The 14245-nt window shown below is 39.8% G+C and overlaps 1 protein-coding gene across 29 annotated transcripts in view; it reads right to left on the bottom strand.

Moving 5' to 3' along the window:
- The window catches only part of MAGI1 (membrane associated guanylate kinase, WW and PDZ domain containing 1), a 569375-nt gene that overhangs the window by 231620 nt on the left and 323510 nt on the right, over positions 1–14245 (bottom strand). For all 29 annotated transcript variants that reach the window (XM_057507786.1, XM_057507776.1, XM_036878361.2 and 26 more), the window contains exon 2: positions 789–905. In XM_057507786.1, coding sequence (XP_057363769.1) covers positions 789–905 — 117 coding nt within the window. The remainder of the gene's footprint in view (positions 1–788; positions 906–14245) is intronic.

Here is a 14245-nt window from a genome sequence, read left to right as displayed (position 1 = left end):
TTGGTAGTAATAATTCACTACAACTGAGCTGCCAAGTTAGCTACCCCATGGACGGACATCTTTCCTTCCTTCCTTCCTTCCTCCATCCCTCCCTGCCATCCCTTAATACAAAACCCCTGCTTTCATGGCCCTTATGTCCTATTTCTTGCTTTCTCAGATTTAGTCTGGTCTCATGGGTTTTGAGCTTTAGGTTTTTCTTATCTGTGGAAAACATTTCCTTCAAACAGAATTTTACATGGAATCTGGATTTACAAATCTTACAAAGTCGGGGAAGAAGAGAGAATCCACTGAGGCAGTCCATCCATTGAGGGGCCATTGGGGACCCAGTGATCTCCACAGAGGTCAACTTGAGGGCCCCTGGCCTGGCCCACCCATCACAAACAACAATGGTTAGCATTTACGGAGGCTTTGCCACGCCTGTACTTTGCAAAAGGCATGCGTGCGCCTCACCCCACTTACTCCTCCTAACAGTTCTCTAGTCAGTGTGACTGAGATGTCCTCTTCACTGATGTGAAAACTGAGCCTCCCAAAGACAGTGAATGTACCTGGCATTTACCTAAGCCAGTAAATGGCAGAGCTGGGCTCAAAAACCCCAGTGACTCACTCTGCACTGCTCTGTAGGTCCCACTGTCATTTAGGATCCCCTGGACTCACAGAGTCACTAAGTGAGCGAGTGAACAAGCGAGCCAGCCACCAAGTGCTCCAGAACCAGCTACTGCGTGCTTCTTTCTCCCACCAGATTTTCACACACCCGCCCAGCCCTAAGACGCCCCAAACTGGCTACTTACAAGGCACAGCATGGCGGTAAAGGTTATCTCTTATGGTCTGCTGGAGCTCATGATCAGGAGACCCTTTCTGGAACCGCTGATTGAGGAAATGTCGCAGGTCCTTGTTCAGCTTTCCTCCTGCAGGAAATACATAAAACAGACAGAACACATCAACAATAGGGCTTCCCAGAGACTGAGCAGTTTGAGAGCTGAGTGCAGAAAAGCCACAGGAAACCATTCCAGTCAGCCACCCTTGGTCATTAGGAGGACTTACTTTAGGTTTTCCTCTGCAGGGGAAAAAGCAAGCAAGTATGTAATAAAGATGAAACAGCATTGAAACAGCACTAATTTCAGGGTCCTATTTCACATAATACTAGAAGGCTGAAATAACAAAGAACTTAAACTAGACTATTACATTTGACATATGCACTGCAGACACTTGCAGACACTATTAGAGGGAGAATAAATGGCTGAAACCTCAGAGAGGACAATCTGGCAATAGCTGACACATTATAAAATGTTCTTGGACCAGGGATCCTATTGGTGGAAATGTGCCTACGGATAAACTTGCAAAAGTCGGCGAAAATCTCCAGTACTGTTTACTGTAGCATTTTTATAACAGCAAATAAATAAAAATAAAACCAAAAAAACCTAGAAACATCCACCAGGGATCAACTAAGTAAAGCACAGTACACGCATAAAATAACTACTCTTCGGAAAACTAGATCCTCATGTGTTAATATTGACATAAAACATGTGGAATAGTGCATATTGCCTGACCCTGTTATGTAAAAAAGGAATATAGAAAAGGAGAGACCACATCGCAATGGAACCATCAGGAAGTCTGAACAGTTTCATTTACGAGGAAGAACTTAAGTTCGGAAAATACAGGAGGAGATGCCACTCTTCCTTGTGTAAACAGGTAGACACAGAGTATACATCTTACTCTCCTGTGTTGATTTGCAAACCCTAGAGAGCCATTGCTTTTTTATTATTGTCGTTTAAGCAATAGTTAGCTGGATGGAGCTATGCAGTTATTTCTCTACACTTAAGAGAACAAACAAAAGCTAAAAAAGTATTATAATGTTACAAAAATGTGTCACAGAAGGGAGAAGGTAGCCAATTTTCTTCTAAAATTATACATGCAAACTATATTCTACAGGATCAACAGAAGGCTTACAGATCAACCTAGCTCACCTTTATTCTCAGTGGGGAAAGATGCTTCATTGGCAGCTAAAAATAACAAGGCTGAAATTGTCCATTTTTAGACAAGAAAAAAATTAGGTAACAGCATTTCTAGCCTTAGAGAAAACAATACAGCGATACAGTATCCACATGAGCCACAAAGTTTAAGACTTCAGATGATCATTTCCCCATAGTCAAAAAGAGTAAATCCTAGGGCAGGAAACTGCTGATCATTATTTTAACATTAAATTAAAATCAAGACTCCCTGCCACAATTAGTTGATCATTTTAGAACATACTAACAAAACCCAATTTGAACTATTTTATTTGAGTCATAGTATATACCTAAGGTTTCAAGCAGGCAAAAGGCAAATACATATATTTGAGTCAGTCTTCGATATTTCAATAAATACTCGATTATTCATCAGAATTTGAATGAAGAAGACACCCACTCACCCCACTTACTTCCCCTCAAAATGGACCCAAGGTTTTAACAGTTTACAAAATAAGATTTTTGATTTGACACTAAGCACATGAAAAGATATATGGTATCATTAGTTATCAGAGAAAGACAAATTAAAACCACAGTGCCATCCTACTGCATACATGCTGAAATGGCAAAAAGGAAAAAGAAGGACAATATCAAGTGGTAGTAAGACTGTAAAGCAACGAGTATGCTGCTATTGAGTGTGTTAAGCAGCCCATCCTTTTGGGAAAACAATCTGGCAGTATCTTAATACAGTTAAACTTTCACTAACCAAATGACCCAGCAATTTCACTCTTACTTATGCAAAAGAAATGAAAACAAGTCCACACACACACACTTGTAGGTGAATCTTCATAGGAATTTTATTCATCATATTACAGCCCCAAATTGGCGACAACCCAAATGTCTATCAGAAGGTGTTTGGATAAGCAAACTGTATCGCATTCAAACAACTGGATGCAACACAACAGTTATAAGTAACAAACAACGGACACAGAGTAACCTGATTAATCGCCAACACATACTGCTGAGCAAAAGAAGCCAGACACAAAAGGGAACATACTGTATGAGTCCATTTATATATGAAGTTGTAGGACATGCTGAACTATAGTGACAGAAAGCAGTTCAGGGGCGACCCAGGGTGGGGGTAGGTAGAGACTGCGTGCAAAGGAGCATAAGAGATCCAATCTATGGAGAGCATTGTGTCGCTTTCCTGCAATTGTGCTTTGGTTATCTGAGATGTTGCCACTGGGGGAATTGGTAAAGGGGTACACAGGTCCTCTGTGCTATTTTCTTACAACTTCCTGAGAATCCACAGTGATTTCAAATAAAAAGTTTTTAAAAAGGGGGCACACAAGAGAACTTTTTTGGGGGAGATGCCAATATAGTAGATAATGATTGTGGTAGGGATGACACAGGCTTATACACTTATCAAAACTTACGGTACCATATATATAAATGGGAACATTTTATAGTACGTAAATTGTCCCACAATAAAGTTGATGCCAAAGTTTAAAATATACATAATTATTGAATGACTATGTGGTAGGCACTATTCTACATGCTTAGTTCTCAATTTCTCCTGAGAGATGAACTAAAAGAAAAACAGTACAACTTAAGAGTTAAGCAGACAGGCTTGGGTTTGAATCCTGGCTCCACAGCTTATTAGGTGATGAACCCAAGCACATTGCTCAATCTCTCAACTTCACTTCTTTCATCTGTGAAAATAGAGCACCGATACAACAGTAACTCTGTCCCAAGATTACTGTGGGATTAAGTGAGATTCCGACAGTGCTGGGCAAAGAGAAAGCACTCAATGAAAGACAGAAATTTTCATTATAATGCAGAGTGGACAACTGCTGTGGCGGGTGGGGAAAGAGCTAAGATCAGTCCAAAGATGGACTATCATGCTTCTTAAAAAGTGCACATAAAGATAAAACCGTCCCTATTCACTTAGAAACAGCCAGAAGCAAAATACAGGCATAGGGAAATTTGGATTAAGGGATGTTTCTAGAGTTTCTGAAAGGGAATAAAAGTCTACTTGTACTAGAATTGTCTGAACATACATAAACTGGCTAACATTTAGTACATATATAATATATTGTGGGCACTGTGCTGGAGTTGAACTCCAGAAAATGAAACCAACTTGCCAATCACTGATATCTGATAGTCACACCTGCCAACTCAACCTCTAGGTATAGGGGACTCTGGAATTTGACCACAAGGATAACAAATATTTACCATCAATATCGCCATTGCCTAGACCTTAGGGCTTATTGTGCCCTGAAGAGACCACAATTCTAGACTTTAAAAAGACACTGACAGCCATCATTTGAACCATGAGTAGTAAAGATGTTAATGGGATCCATATGTACTGCTTGAGTCAAAAGCAAAATGCCAGTGAAGATTCAGAATGCAGTCTCTCTTTATCCCACGTAGAATACAGGTTCACACTCCCTTATGGCGCACATGAAGCAACAACTATTAGGGTAGACCAGGGGCATGTGGAAACGGAAGGCATTCTTAAGACAAGAGATGCTCTGGGTTTACACTTGAGCTTTAAGGTAAAACTAGCCAAGCTAGGTAAAGTTTATGACCATCGAAGTAACACTCCTCTCTACTGTGATGTGCAAAAGGGCAGGGTTAACTATGCTTCCTGTTAACATTTACTCTGTGGTCCATGACATTTGTAAGCGGAAAGCCTCAACCGTCACATTACATTAAGAATACTGTACTTTTGGGCATCTAATCTCCAATTAATTGCCAATTATTCAGGGGGCATGTCTATAAATCGTTGCCCAATTGTCAAGGGCAGTGAGCCAATGAAATAATACATTGCTAACGAGAGAGTTTGTCATAGCCTCTTCATTTTCTTTGAAATGCGAGATTTATTTTGCAAATGGAAAAGAGAACATAGGTCAGGAAGATGTGGAACTTTTTCCAAGAAAAGGGTTCAGAACTCATTTTAAGACAATTTTATCATTTAAATGAGTAAAAATGGGCTTAAACTCTGTCCTGGATTTGCCATTATTTTATATGTTCATGTCCATACATCTGGGATTCTGTATCTTTTAAATTTACAACAATGTGTGTCTGCTTTTTTCGCTCACAGTAGTTTATAGAAATTTAACCATGTCAACTGATATAATTTTTTAATTGTTTTAAATGTATAATAGTCCATTTAAAAAATATACTAAAATTTATTTCACCTTCTTAGAAAACTAGTCTATTTCCAGTGTTGCTGACAATACGACAATGCTTCAATTAATGCTGTTGTCATGCTTTTTAAAAAAAAAACAAATGTGTGAATTGTCTTTTCCTCTAAACCTAGAAGTGGACATAGGCATCTTTAAGTTACTTACATATTGCTAAATTCTCCAAAATTGATGGTTTATGCCATGAGTTTTGGAGGTCCTGTTCCCACATACTCAGACCCACATTTGCTATTATTTTATCAGGGGTCTCTCAGACCCCTTTTGGCTTTGGTTGTTCACTAGGAGATTCACAGGACTCAGTATACAATGGTGCTCATGGCTAGATTTATTATAGCAAAAGAGAATAAAGCAAAATCACCTAATGTTAAAGGCTAATTGGGCAAAAAAGTGCAAAGGAAATGGGGTGCAGGCTTCCAAGGATCCTTTCCATGCAGAGTGACATGATAATTCCCAGTGCAAGGATCTGTGACATGTGTGAACTATTGCTCACTAGGGACCCTCACTAGACACTCAGGGCCCAGAGCTTTATGAGGAGATGGTCACGTAGGTAGCCTCTGCCTGGTGTCAAACCGAACTCCAGACTCTCAGAAAGGACAAATAAACTGTATCTTTTGCGTCAACAGTTATAGCAGTGAGCCACTCTTGGTAATCTGGGAGTGGAAGGAACCCTCCTGAATCCCAAATTCCGAGACTCCAGCCAAGAGCCATCTTGGTAAGCAGACCTCCTAAATAACAGTCCATCTTTAAAATATCTTCCTAATCTAATAAAGATAAAATGATATCTTGGTGCTATAATAACGTATAATTACTGATTATAGTAGCCCCTGCTTCTTCATGATATCAATTACCCAAGATCTGGAAGCAGATAATCCTCCTTGTGACATTTCCTCAAAAAGTCAGTAGCAGCCTAATGCTACATCACAATGCCTATGTCACTCACCTCATTTCATCTCATCATGTAGGCATATTATCATCATAGATCATCATGAGCAGAGGGGTGTGTACAATTGTACACCCAGGACAATAAGATATTTTGAGAGAGACACAGATAACTTTTATTAAAGTATATTATTATAGCTGTCCTATTTTATTATCAGTTATTGTTAATCTATTACTATACCTAATTTATAAATTAAATTTTATCATAGATATGCATGTCTAGGAAAAAACATAGCATATATATATGTGTGTGTGTGTGTGCATGTATATGTGGGGGGGGAGGGGGGCTTTCATACTATCCACACTTCCAGGCATCCACTGGGGGTTTGTCACATATCCCACACAGATAAGGGAGGATTACTGTACTAGTGAAATTCCTCATTCAGTCTTCTGTTTTGTTTTGTTTTGTCTTTTATGTTTCCTCTCCTGTAACTTGCCTGTTAATATTCTTTGTGTTTTTCCTAACAGATTGTCCTGTTATTCTTGATAAGGTGTTCTTTGTATATTCTGAATATTATTCCTTTATCAATTATTTATGTTGCAAATTTTGCTTATTATTATTTAAACATGATATGATCCCCTAACATAATTGAGCTGTGTAGCTACTCCAACTTTTCCTCATACATGCTAGGTATACTAGCACCTAGGATAAGCTACCTAGCTTTCTGCCACCTCAACCACAGGCGCCATTTCCAAAGTGAAGGATCATAAGGGATTCTGCTTGGTCTGATCTCTGTCTCCTGGAACATAGATCCTCAGGGAGAATGCTAGTCAGTGGACATTATCTTCATAGTCAAGAAACTAAATCTTCAGAGAGAATACATTGAGTCTTCTTAATCTATCCATTTCTGACCAAGAAGTCAAAAACACAAAGCTTTCTCTGCCATATAAGCTCCAGAATATCCTCCTCTAGAAGGTCAAAGAACATTCTTTCATTTCAATTATAATTCTGACTTTAATAGATTTTAATTTTCAGTACTGGGGAAAACTTGCATCGGGATATGAAACTAATCATACTTCCAGGAATTCTGCTTCAGCATACATACAATTTCTTCAAAGAATGATTATAATTGCAGGAAAGACATATTTATTAAGGCAACACAAATGGTGAGGTAATACAGCAAAATTAAAAACCTTTGTCATTTCCGCAGTTTGGATTTATAAAGGATAGATTTTTTTTGACATGACATTATAAATTGAAATACAAATTACCTAGTTTTATGGTTTCAAATTTATAATCTGAAATACATTTAAGTGAGCTTTGTCTAAAAAAGATGTTTGCTACTGGTTTCTTTCTAATACGTTTTTTCCTGACATTTATCTTACTGTAAAAATCCTACAAATTATTGAACAGTTAGTACTTAGTGGCGACAGACTTTCAGCCGGGAGAGATGAAAAAGTCCTGGAGATGGATGGTGGTGATGGCTGCACAACAATGTGAATGTACTTAATGTCACGGAACTGTTCACGTTAAAGAAAAAACTGTATGTTATTTATATTCTACCCCACAATCAAAAGGATATTAAGATAGATTAACTACAAGTTTTGAGAAAACACACAGAAGTACAATAAGAAAGTTTGAAAAATCACCTGTATCTTCATTTGTATCATCAGTAACATTTGATACTGTCTGCCCCAGTCTGCATATATATATATACGTATGATACATATGCACTTCTAAGAGACTGAGACATTTGAGGAAATTCATTCACTCAGTCCACAAATATTTATTATCTACAGACAGACGCTCTGTAGGCCCTGAAGATAAAACCTAGTAACAACAAGTGTTCCTCAGCAGGGACTGACATGCATCTTTTAGAAAGATGGACAGGGCTGGCCTCCAGGCAAAGGTAATTGTTGAGACCTGAAGGAAGATGAGAAGCGGGTGAGTGCTGCAAAGTGTGGCGGGAAGAGCATTCTAGGCAGAGGGAAGCGCATGTGCAAAAGGTTTCAGAAGTGAAAAAGAACTTGGTGTGTTAGAAGAAGAGTATGAGGCTCAGAGAAGATGTAACATAGACTGAGATTAAAAAGAGAAGCTGGAGCCAGATCATTTTATGCCTTGAAGGCCATGATAAGGAGTTTGCATTTTATTCCAAGCTCAGTAGGACTCTACCAAAGGGATGTCGGTCAGGGTGCTGGGAAAGCCTGGTCTAAAGTTGAGGTGGTTCTTTCAGCTGTGCAGTGGGTCAAGAGTAGAAGTGGGTGACAGGGTGAAGCTAACAGAGCTGGTCAAACAAGACGTCAAGTGGCCTGGACTGACAAAATGGGGACAAAGGGGAGATGTAATTTAAAGCTGGAACTGACAGGGTTTGCTGATGTGAGAGAGTTACCAAATGCAAGGAAGGAGGAAAAAAATGACTCCAGTGTCTGGGCTTAACTGGCCATGAACAGGTTTGCGTAGAACAGAGCATTCCATGGGGGTACGTATGAGACAGGAGATGCATAGGGTCATGCCCTGTATGTGGATTTATATCCAAGTAATTAACACACAGTTTGTAAGCATTTCCAACATACTATTAGTGCTCAAAAATACAGTTTAAAGCAACACAGTATTTTACCTCATCCTTCCATCACAATCTACTTGACCAATTACTAAGCATATAGATTGTTTCTACTGCAATTATCCTCCTTGTATCAAATCTATCTGTATTTCTGATTACTTTCTTGTGATATTTGAAGTAGAAATATTGGGACAGAAGGCTAAAAATGGTTAAGGCTCTTGATGCAAATTCCCTCCAAAAAGACTACGTCATCTTCCCTTTGTCCAGCTAGATTTTAAATGGCTCCAAAGTAGCTGTGTGGATTCATCATCATATTATCAGTTTCATGTAGTAGACATTTAGATGTCTTTCCTTTTAAAGGAAAAAAAAAGCTACTATAAACAATGCTATAGTGAAAAATCTTGAACATGAATTTTGGCTGAAATTTCCTAGAAAAGGAGTTTCTACAGTAACGAGTGTAAACATTTAAGACCCTTGATACATATTAGCAAACTGCTTTCCAGAACGATTATACCAGTTTTTACTAATGTCTGAGTGAAGTATAGTATCTCGCATCCAACAATTACAGTGTCAAAATAAGAAAGATTTTCCCCCTTTAATCATGTGACTTTTTTTTTCATCTTCCACCAATAATTCAAATAGATGCCAACACTGTACTAGAGAGGTAACATGGGTGGTCTATGTTCCTTGTCATTTTGAGACACTGCTGGTTACAATGAGAAAACTTAGAGAAAGGTCTGTTGACAAATAATGAATGAATTCCATTACCACATGTATTTTCATGAAAAAAATAAAAAGACAAACAAAACCTCTTGCTTCTAAAAGCACAAGAATTGGGAACACTCTATGTGTCACTTCCTTGCAGGATCCCTTCCAAGGACCCTTCTCCCAAACAACATGCAAACACGGGTGAAGATCAGGGCTCATCAAAATTTTTCTGTAAAGGGCCTCAGGCCAGACTATATACACGTTGTCCAGCTTTGGGGGTACATCTGGCCTCTGTCCAACTACTCAACTCTAACTTTATAGTACAAAAGCAGCTACGGGTTATACATAAACAATGTTGTTTTCCAATAAAACTTTATTTACAAAAACAGGAGGCAGATGTGTCCCTGCACCTCCAGGCAAACAATTCTTACATAATTCTTGAAAGCAGAGGGTATTCATTACCTCCAAGATTAGTCTAAGCAGCATTATCCAGAAACTTACTGAAATTCAAATTCTTGGGCTCCACCCAAGATTAAACTGCGTTAGAAACTCCGAGGGTCAAGTTCAGCCATCTCTGGTGTAACAGGTCATCCAGGTGATTCTAACACATGCTGAAGTTTGCTCACCACTGGGCTAAGCCACAGCAAAGCCCCCTATCAAAATGTGGGGAGCTAGGCTCCGAGAACGAGCCTATTTCTCTGTTTCTCACACATGTTTCCCATCCCCAGCAAACCTCAAGTACTGCCACTCCACTACTGGGCTAATAATAACACTTTATAATAACAGGCACACACAAATGACTCCAGGCGGGCGGTATCTCACCAGACATGCAGAGACTGAATCCACTCCTAGTGGTACAAATACAGTTGTTTTCTCAGACACGTCTCAGAACTTAAAAAGGAAAAAGAAAAGAAGAAGAAAAGCGTGTGCTGAGTCTGTGGTGTGACATAGAGGCCGCAGGACAGATTTATGTATGCTGATGAGGCTCTAGAAACTACTATTTACATTTAACTCTCCACACGGACAAGCACAAAACATTTTGCTAGCACTTCAGGACATCCACTTCATTATTATTTCCTGCCTGCTTTCTCTGTTCTTTTCCTCCCGGTGAATCTTTTTATAACAAATTTCATCCCACAGTGAGAAGAAACTTGAATTAGAAACTTGAATTAAACACAGAAAGAAAAGCAAGGTTTAAATTCCATCATCTCTAGTTTTCCATTATTTCCGGCCATTTGTGCTTTTTACTTTTATTCCAGTTAAACTACGGTAGTAGAATAACATCTGTTCAGAAAAATAAATAAATAAAAGATACACAGACAGAAAGCAGAAAGAGTTTTCTGTTGCTGGCAAAGTAATACAGCTGATCGGAGCTTATGTCCAGTCTTTATCAGCAAAATCTGTGCAGCCTCACCAAAAGCTCAAAGTCAGATGTCTCCACACTCAAAACCTTGAGTGGAATCTGAAAATATGTTTGTATCCTTCAAGAAGATACTACATTCTTAAAAAGACCCTCTACTGGGTCCTAACAGAAGTCTGTGTGGGCGATCTGCTGAACTTGAGGGACAACAGCGAATACTTACTGAGCACTTTCTATCCGCGAGCACCGAGAGCTGAGAAACGACTCCACGATCATTGCACCAACCCAGCGGGGTTAATTCTCTTTCCAGTCCCATTTTACAGATGAATATACCAGCACTCCTGGATTGACTAATCACCAGGTCATTTGGGGAAAGAAATGGAAATACATGGAAATGGAGAGAGACAGAAGGGCGTGGCAAGATGTTACGAGCTGGTCAATTGAGGTATATACATCACGCTGTTTTTTTCAACAGGAGTATGGATTTGAAATTTTTCAAAATGAAAAACGAGTGAGCTAAAATGACCATTTTTCTAAGGCAGCTACTTACACTCACCATGCCACTAGAAAACATCCCATCTAAACTACCCCATTGCATGACGGTCCCAATACCCTCTAAAGGCTTACTGTATAGAAACCAAGAAAGGGACATCCGAATGCCACTGGCTTCCAGAAAACACTTGGTCAGGGTAGTATAAGCAAGGTTTCCTTCCCAGGAACTGCACCTGTACTCTCAGATCTCAGGCACTGCTGACATGCAGGATGTTGTAAATGCATTTTTGCAAATACAAGCTGAGACCCCACTGGCATTCAGAGGCCTAGAACATCCATGGTCACTGGCACATCTGTTACCTTACTCTCCCAGCCTCACCCTAATTTATTCTCAGACAGGAATGGATAATCTGAGTCACAAACTATTTTCTAATATGGTCTATTTTCTAATACATTCACACAAGAGCCGGCTGGGTCCAGAGTTCCAGGTTCTATCCTGGGAAATTACATGCAAGAAGGGTTACAGTAGAGCATGCCACTCCAATTTCTACTCGATTATGAGAGCAGAGACCACCAGCGATATCCACATCATTTGATGGGCCTGAAAAACCGTTTCTCATAAGCAGAGCATCCTTTTGAGTCCAACCTTTGCCCGGCACCCCTTTCAAATATTTTCCAAAGCTGGAAACAAAGGAGAGAGTCTGAAGTATAGGGTCACAGACAGGTGAGAATAGAAAGAAAAACATCTCAGGCATCAGTAGGATTCTAGGGCAGATGCAGGCAAATTTATTCTGTAGGGTCAGGTAATAAGTATTTTAGGTTTTGCAGGCTGTAAGGTCTGTGTTCTAACGACTCAGCTCTGCTTTTTTTATCAGGAAATCAGCCCTAGATAATATGTAAATAACAGTGCCCGGCTGTGTTCAAATAAAACTTTATTACAAAAACAGGCAATAGGCTGGATTTGACCCACAAGCTGTAGTTTGCCACCCCATTTTAGAGGGTTGTGTCTCTCTCAAAAACATGCTACATTTCTGTAAGACGGCCAGGGGTGTGCATGTATGTGCATCTCCATGTGTGCAGGTAGCTCTGGGTGTGTAAATCATTCCCTTAGAAAAGGAGTAGGAAGGTGAGCCCTTAACCTGCACTGATGGGGCTTTTTACAAAAGTACAAAACAGGTTAAAAATACCCCATCCCCAAGTCCTTTAGGAAATAAAATAATTCCACTTATTGAAAGACCTGGATAGCCTTCAGAGAAATTTATCAGATTATTCCCAAAACAAAATCTGTTACTGGTGTCAATCTCCAGTTTATACAAATATGCAGGATAGAAAAACTCACACGTTATAAATAGGGATTTCCCTTTGATGATCACAAATATGATGCTTTTTTTTAATCATAAATTGCTTTCCTGAGCATTACCTCATTCAGTTCTTACAAACCCAGTGAGAAAAGTGGCGTTATTCCCACTTGAAAACAGATGAAGAAAATGAGACCCCCAGTGCTGAAGTGATCAGATGCAAGACTAGAACCCAGAGGTTCCAAGTCCAAAGTTTTACACTCTCCCCTCCCCATCTTTGTGACTCCAGACAAGGAGTTTATCTAACAAGAAACAGTGGATCTTCGTTTTGCTAAAACCATATACTGATATTCTTCAAAACGATCAAGGTCAGGGAAAAGCAAGAAAAGACTTAAGAACCCAGTATAGATGAGAAGAGTCTGACAAAACATGACTAAGTACAGCAGAGTGTCTTGCACAGGCTCCAGGGACAGCAAGAGGACCCCAGAGAAAAAAAAAATCAAAACACAATGGGTGAAACCTGAGTGAAGACTGGAGTTAATGGAAATGCACCAATGCTAACGTCTTACCTTCGACAAATGAGCCATGTTTATGCAAGATGTGAGCATTAGGGAAAACGAGGTGGAGGAGACTCAGGAACTCTCTGGACTCTCTCTGTAACTTAATTGCATGTAAAATATCCCAAAATAGAGTTCACTTATTAAAAATGTATGTAGAGCACCTATCATATGAATGTGGAGATTCTCGGGCTAGTTTAGTATGTTGCAAGACCACAGACCTAAGAATTCTTAAGGTGGTTCATGTCTCTGGATGGACCACAGCTCTCAGTGTTGGAGAGTGTGACGTCCGCAGTATATCTGGTTAAAAATATTTAGGAGGGAGAATTCTTACTGCAGAGGCTGATGATATAGATTTCTAATCTCTGTAACTCCATGAGCGATTATCCCTTTCACAGGCTACCATTTTCATTCCATCTCACTGTAGTCTTTCAGCTGCTATACAAAAGTGATTATAAATAATGGGGCTATAAAAAAAACCATTCCATAATTAGGACAGTCACTGGCCATATGCCCACCTCAACAATGGAAGGTGATTTATATAAGGCAACCTCGTTGCATCTGCCAGCTCCTGATGGGCTCTCCGGTGCACACTAACATTGCTCTTAACGGCCTTCCTCTCCTTCACTAGAGAACAGACTGGCAAACTAAAGTGTTACAACTTTAAAAATTTTATATCCGAATAAAGAAAAACAAACTCAAGATCCGTTCTCTGCCTTGTCGGAGGGAAAGCACAGAACATACATAATAAACTGGACCAGGTCAGAGTCCTGGCCTTTGTCACAGAACAGCCAAGACTTCATTGAATCCAAGGAAAACTAACTCATACCTAGCCGCCCAAATCTCGTCCTCTCAACATATGAGATGTCAACAGACACACGCTGAAGCCCGTTGCTGCTCCAAGTGCTTCTCAAGCAGAGTACGGCTGGCACCTCAGGCACGACAGTCTTGCTCGTGGCTTACCATCTGGACATCTGCATCCCTCTGCTTGGCAGCCCCGAATAAATGCCCGGAGTGTGCCCCAGGAGTTGTGACAACCCTAGTGAGGCAGGCCCAGCCCTAGAGATGGGTAAACAATAGCAATCACGGACAGTTACTGACTGTTGAATTTTGTTTTTCATTTAGATCCAAGTGCATTTTAGAAAAAAGTATTGCAGAAGGGCATACAATGGGGATGATTCTGAAGTGCTGAGGTTAACTCTGCTGTATACATGCTTACACACACATGCACGGCGTCC

This window comes from Manis pentadactyla, chromosome 1 (genome assembly GCF_030020395.1).
Source record: "Manis pentadactyla isolate mManPen7 chromosome 1, mManPen7.hap1, whole genome shotgun sequence".
Lineage (NCBI taxonomy): Eukaryota > Metazoa > Chordata > Mammalia > Pholidota > Manidae > Manis > Manis pentadactyla.
This window is presented reverse-complemented; position numbering and strand designations above follow the sequence as displayed.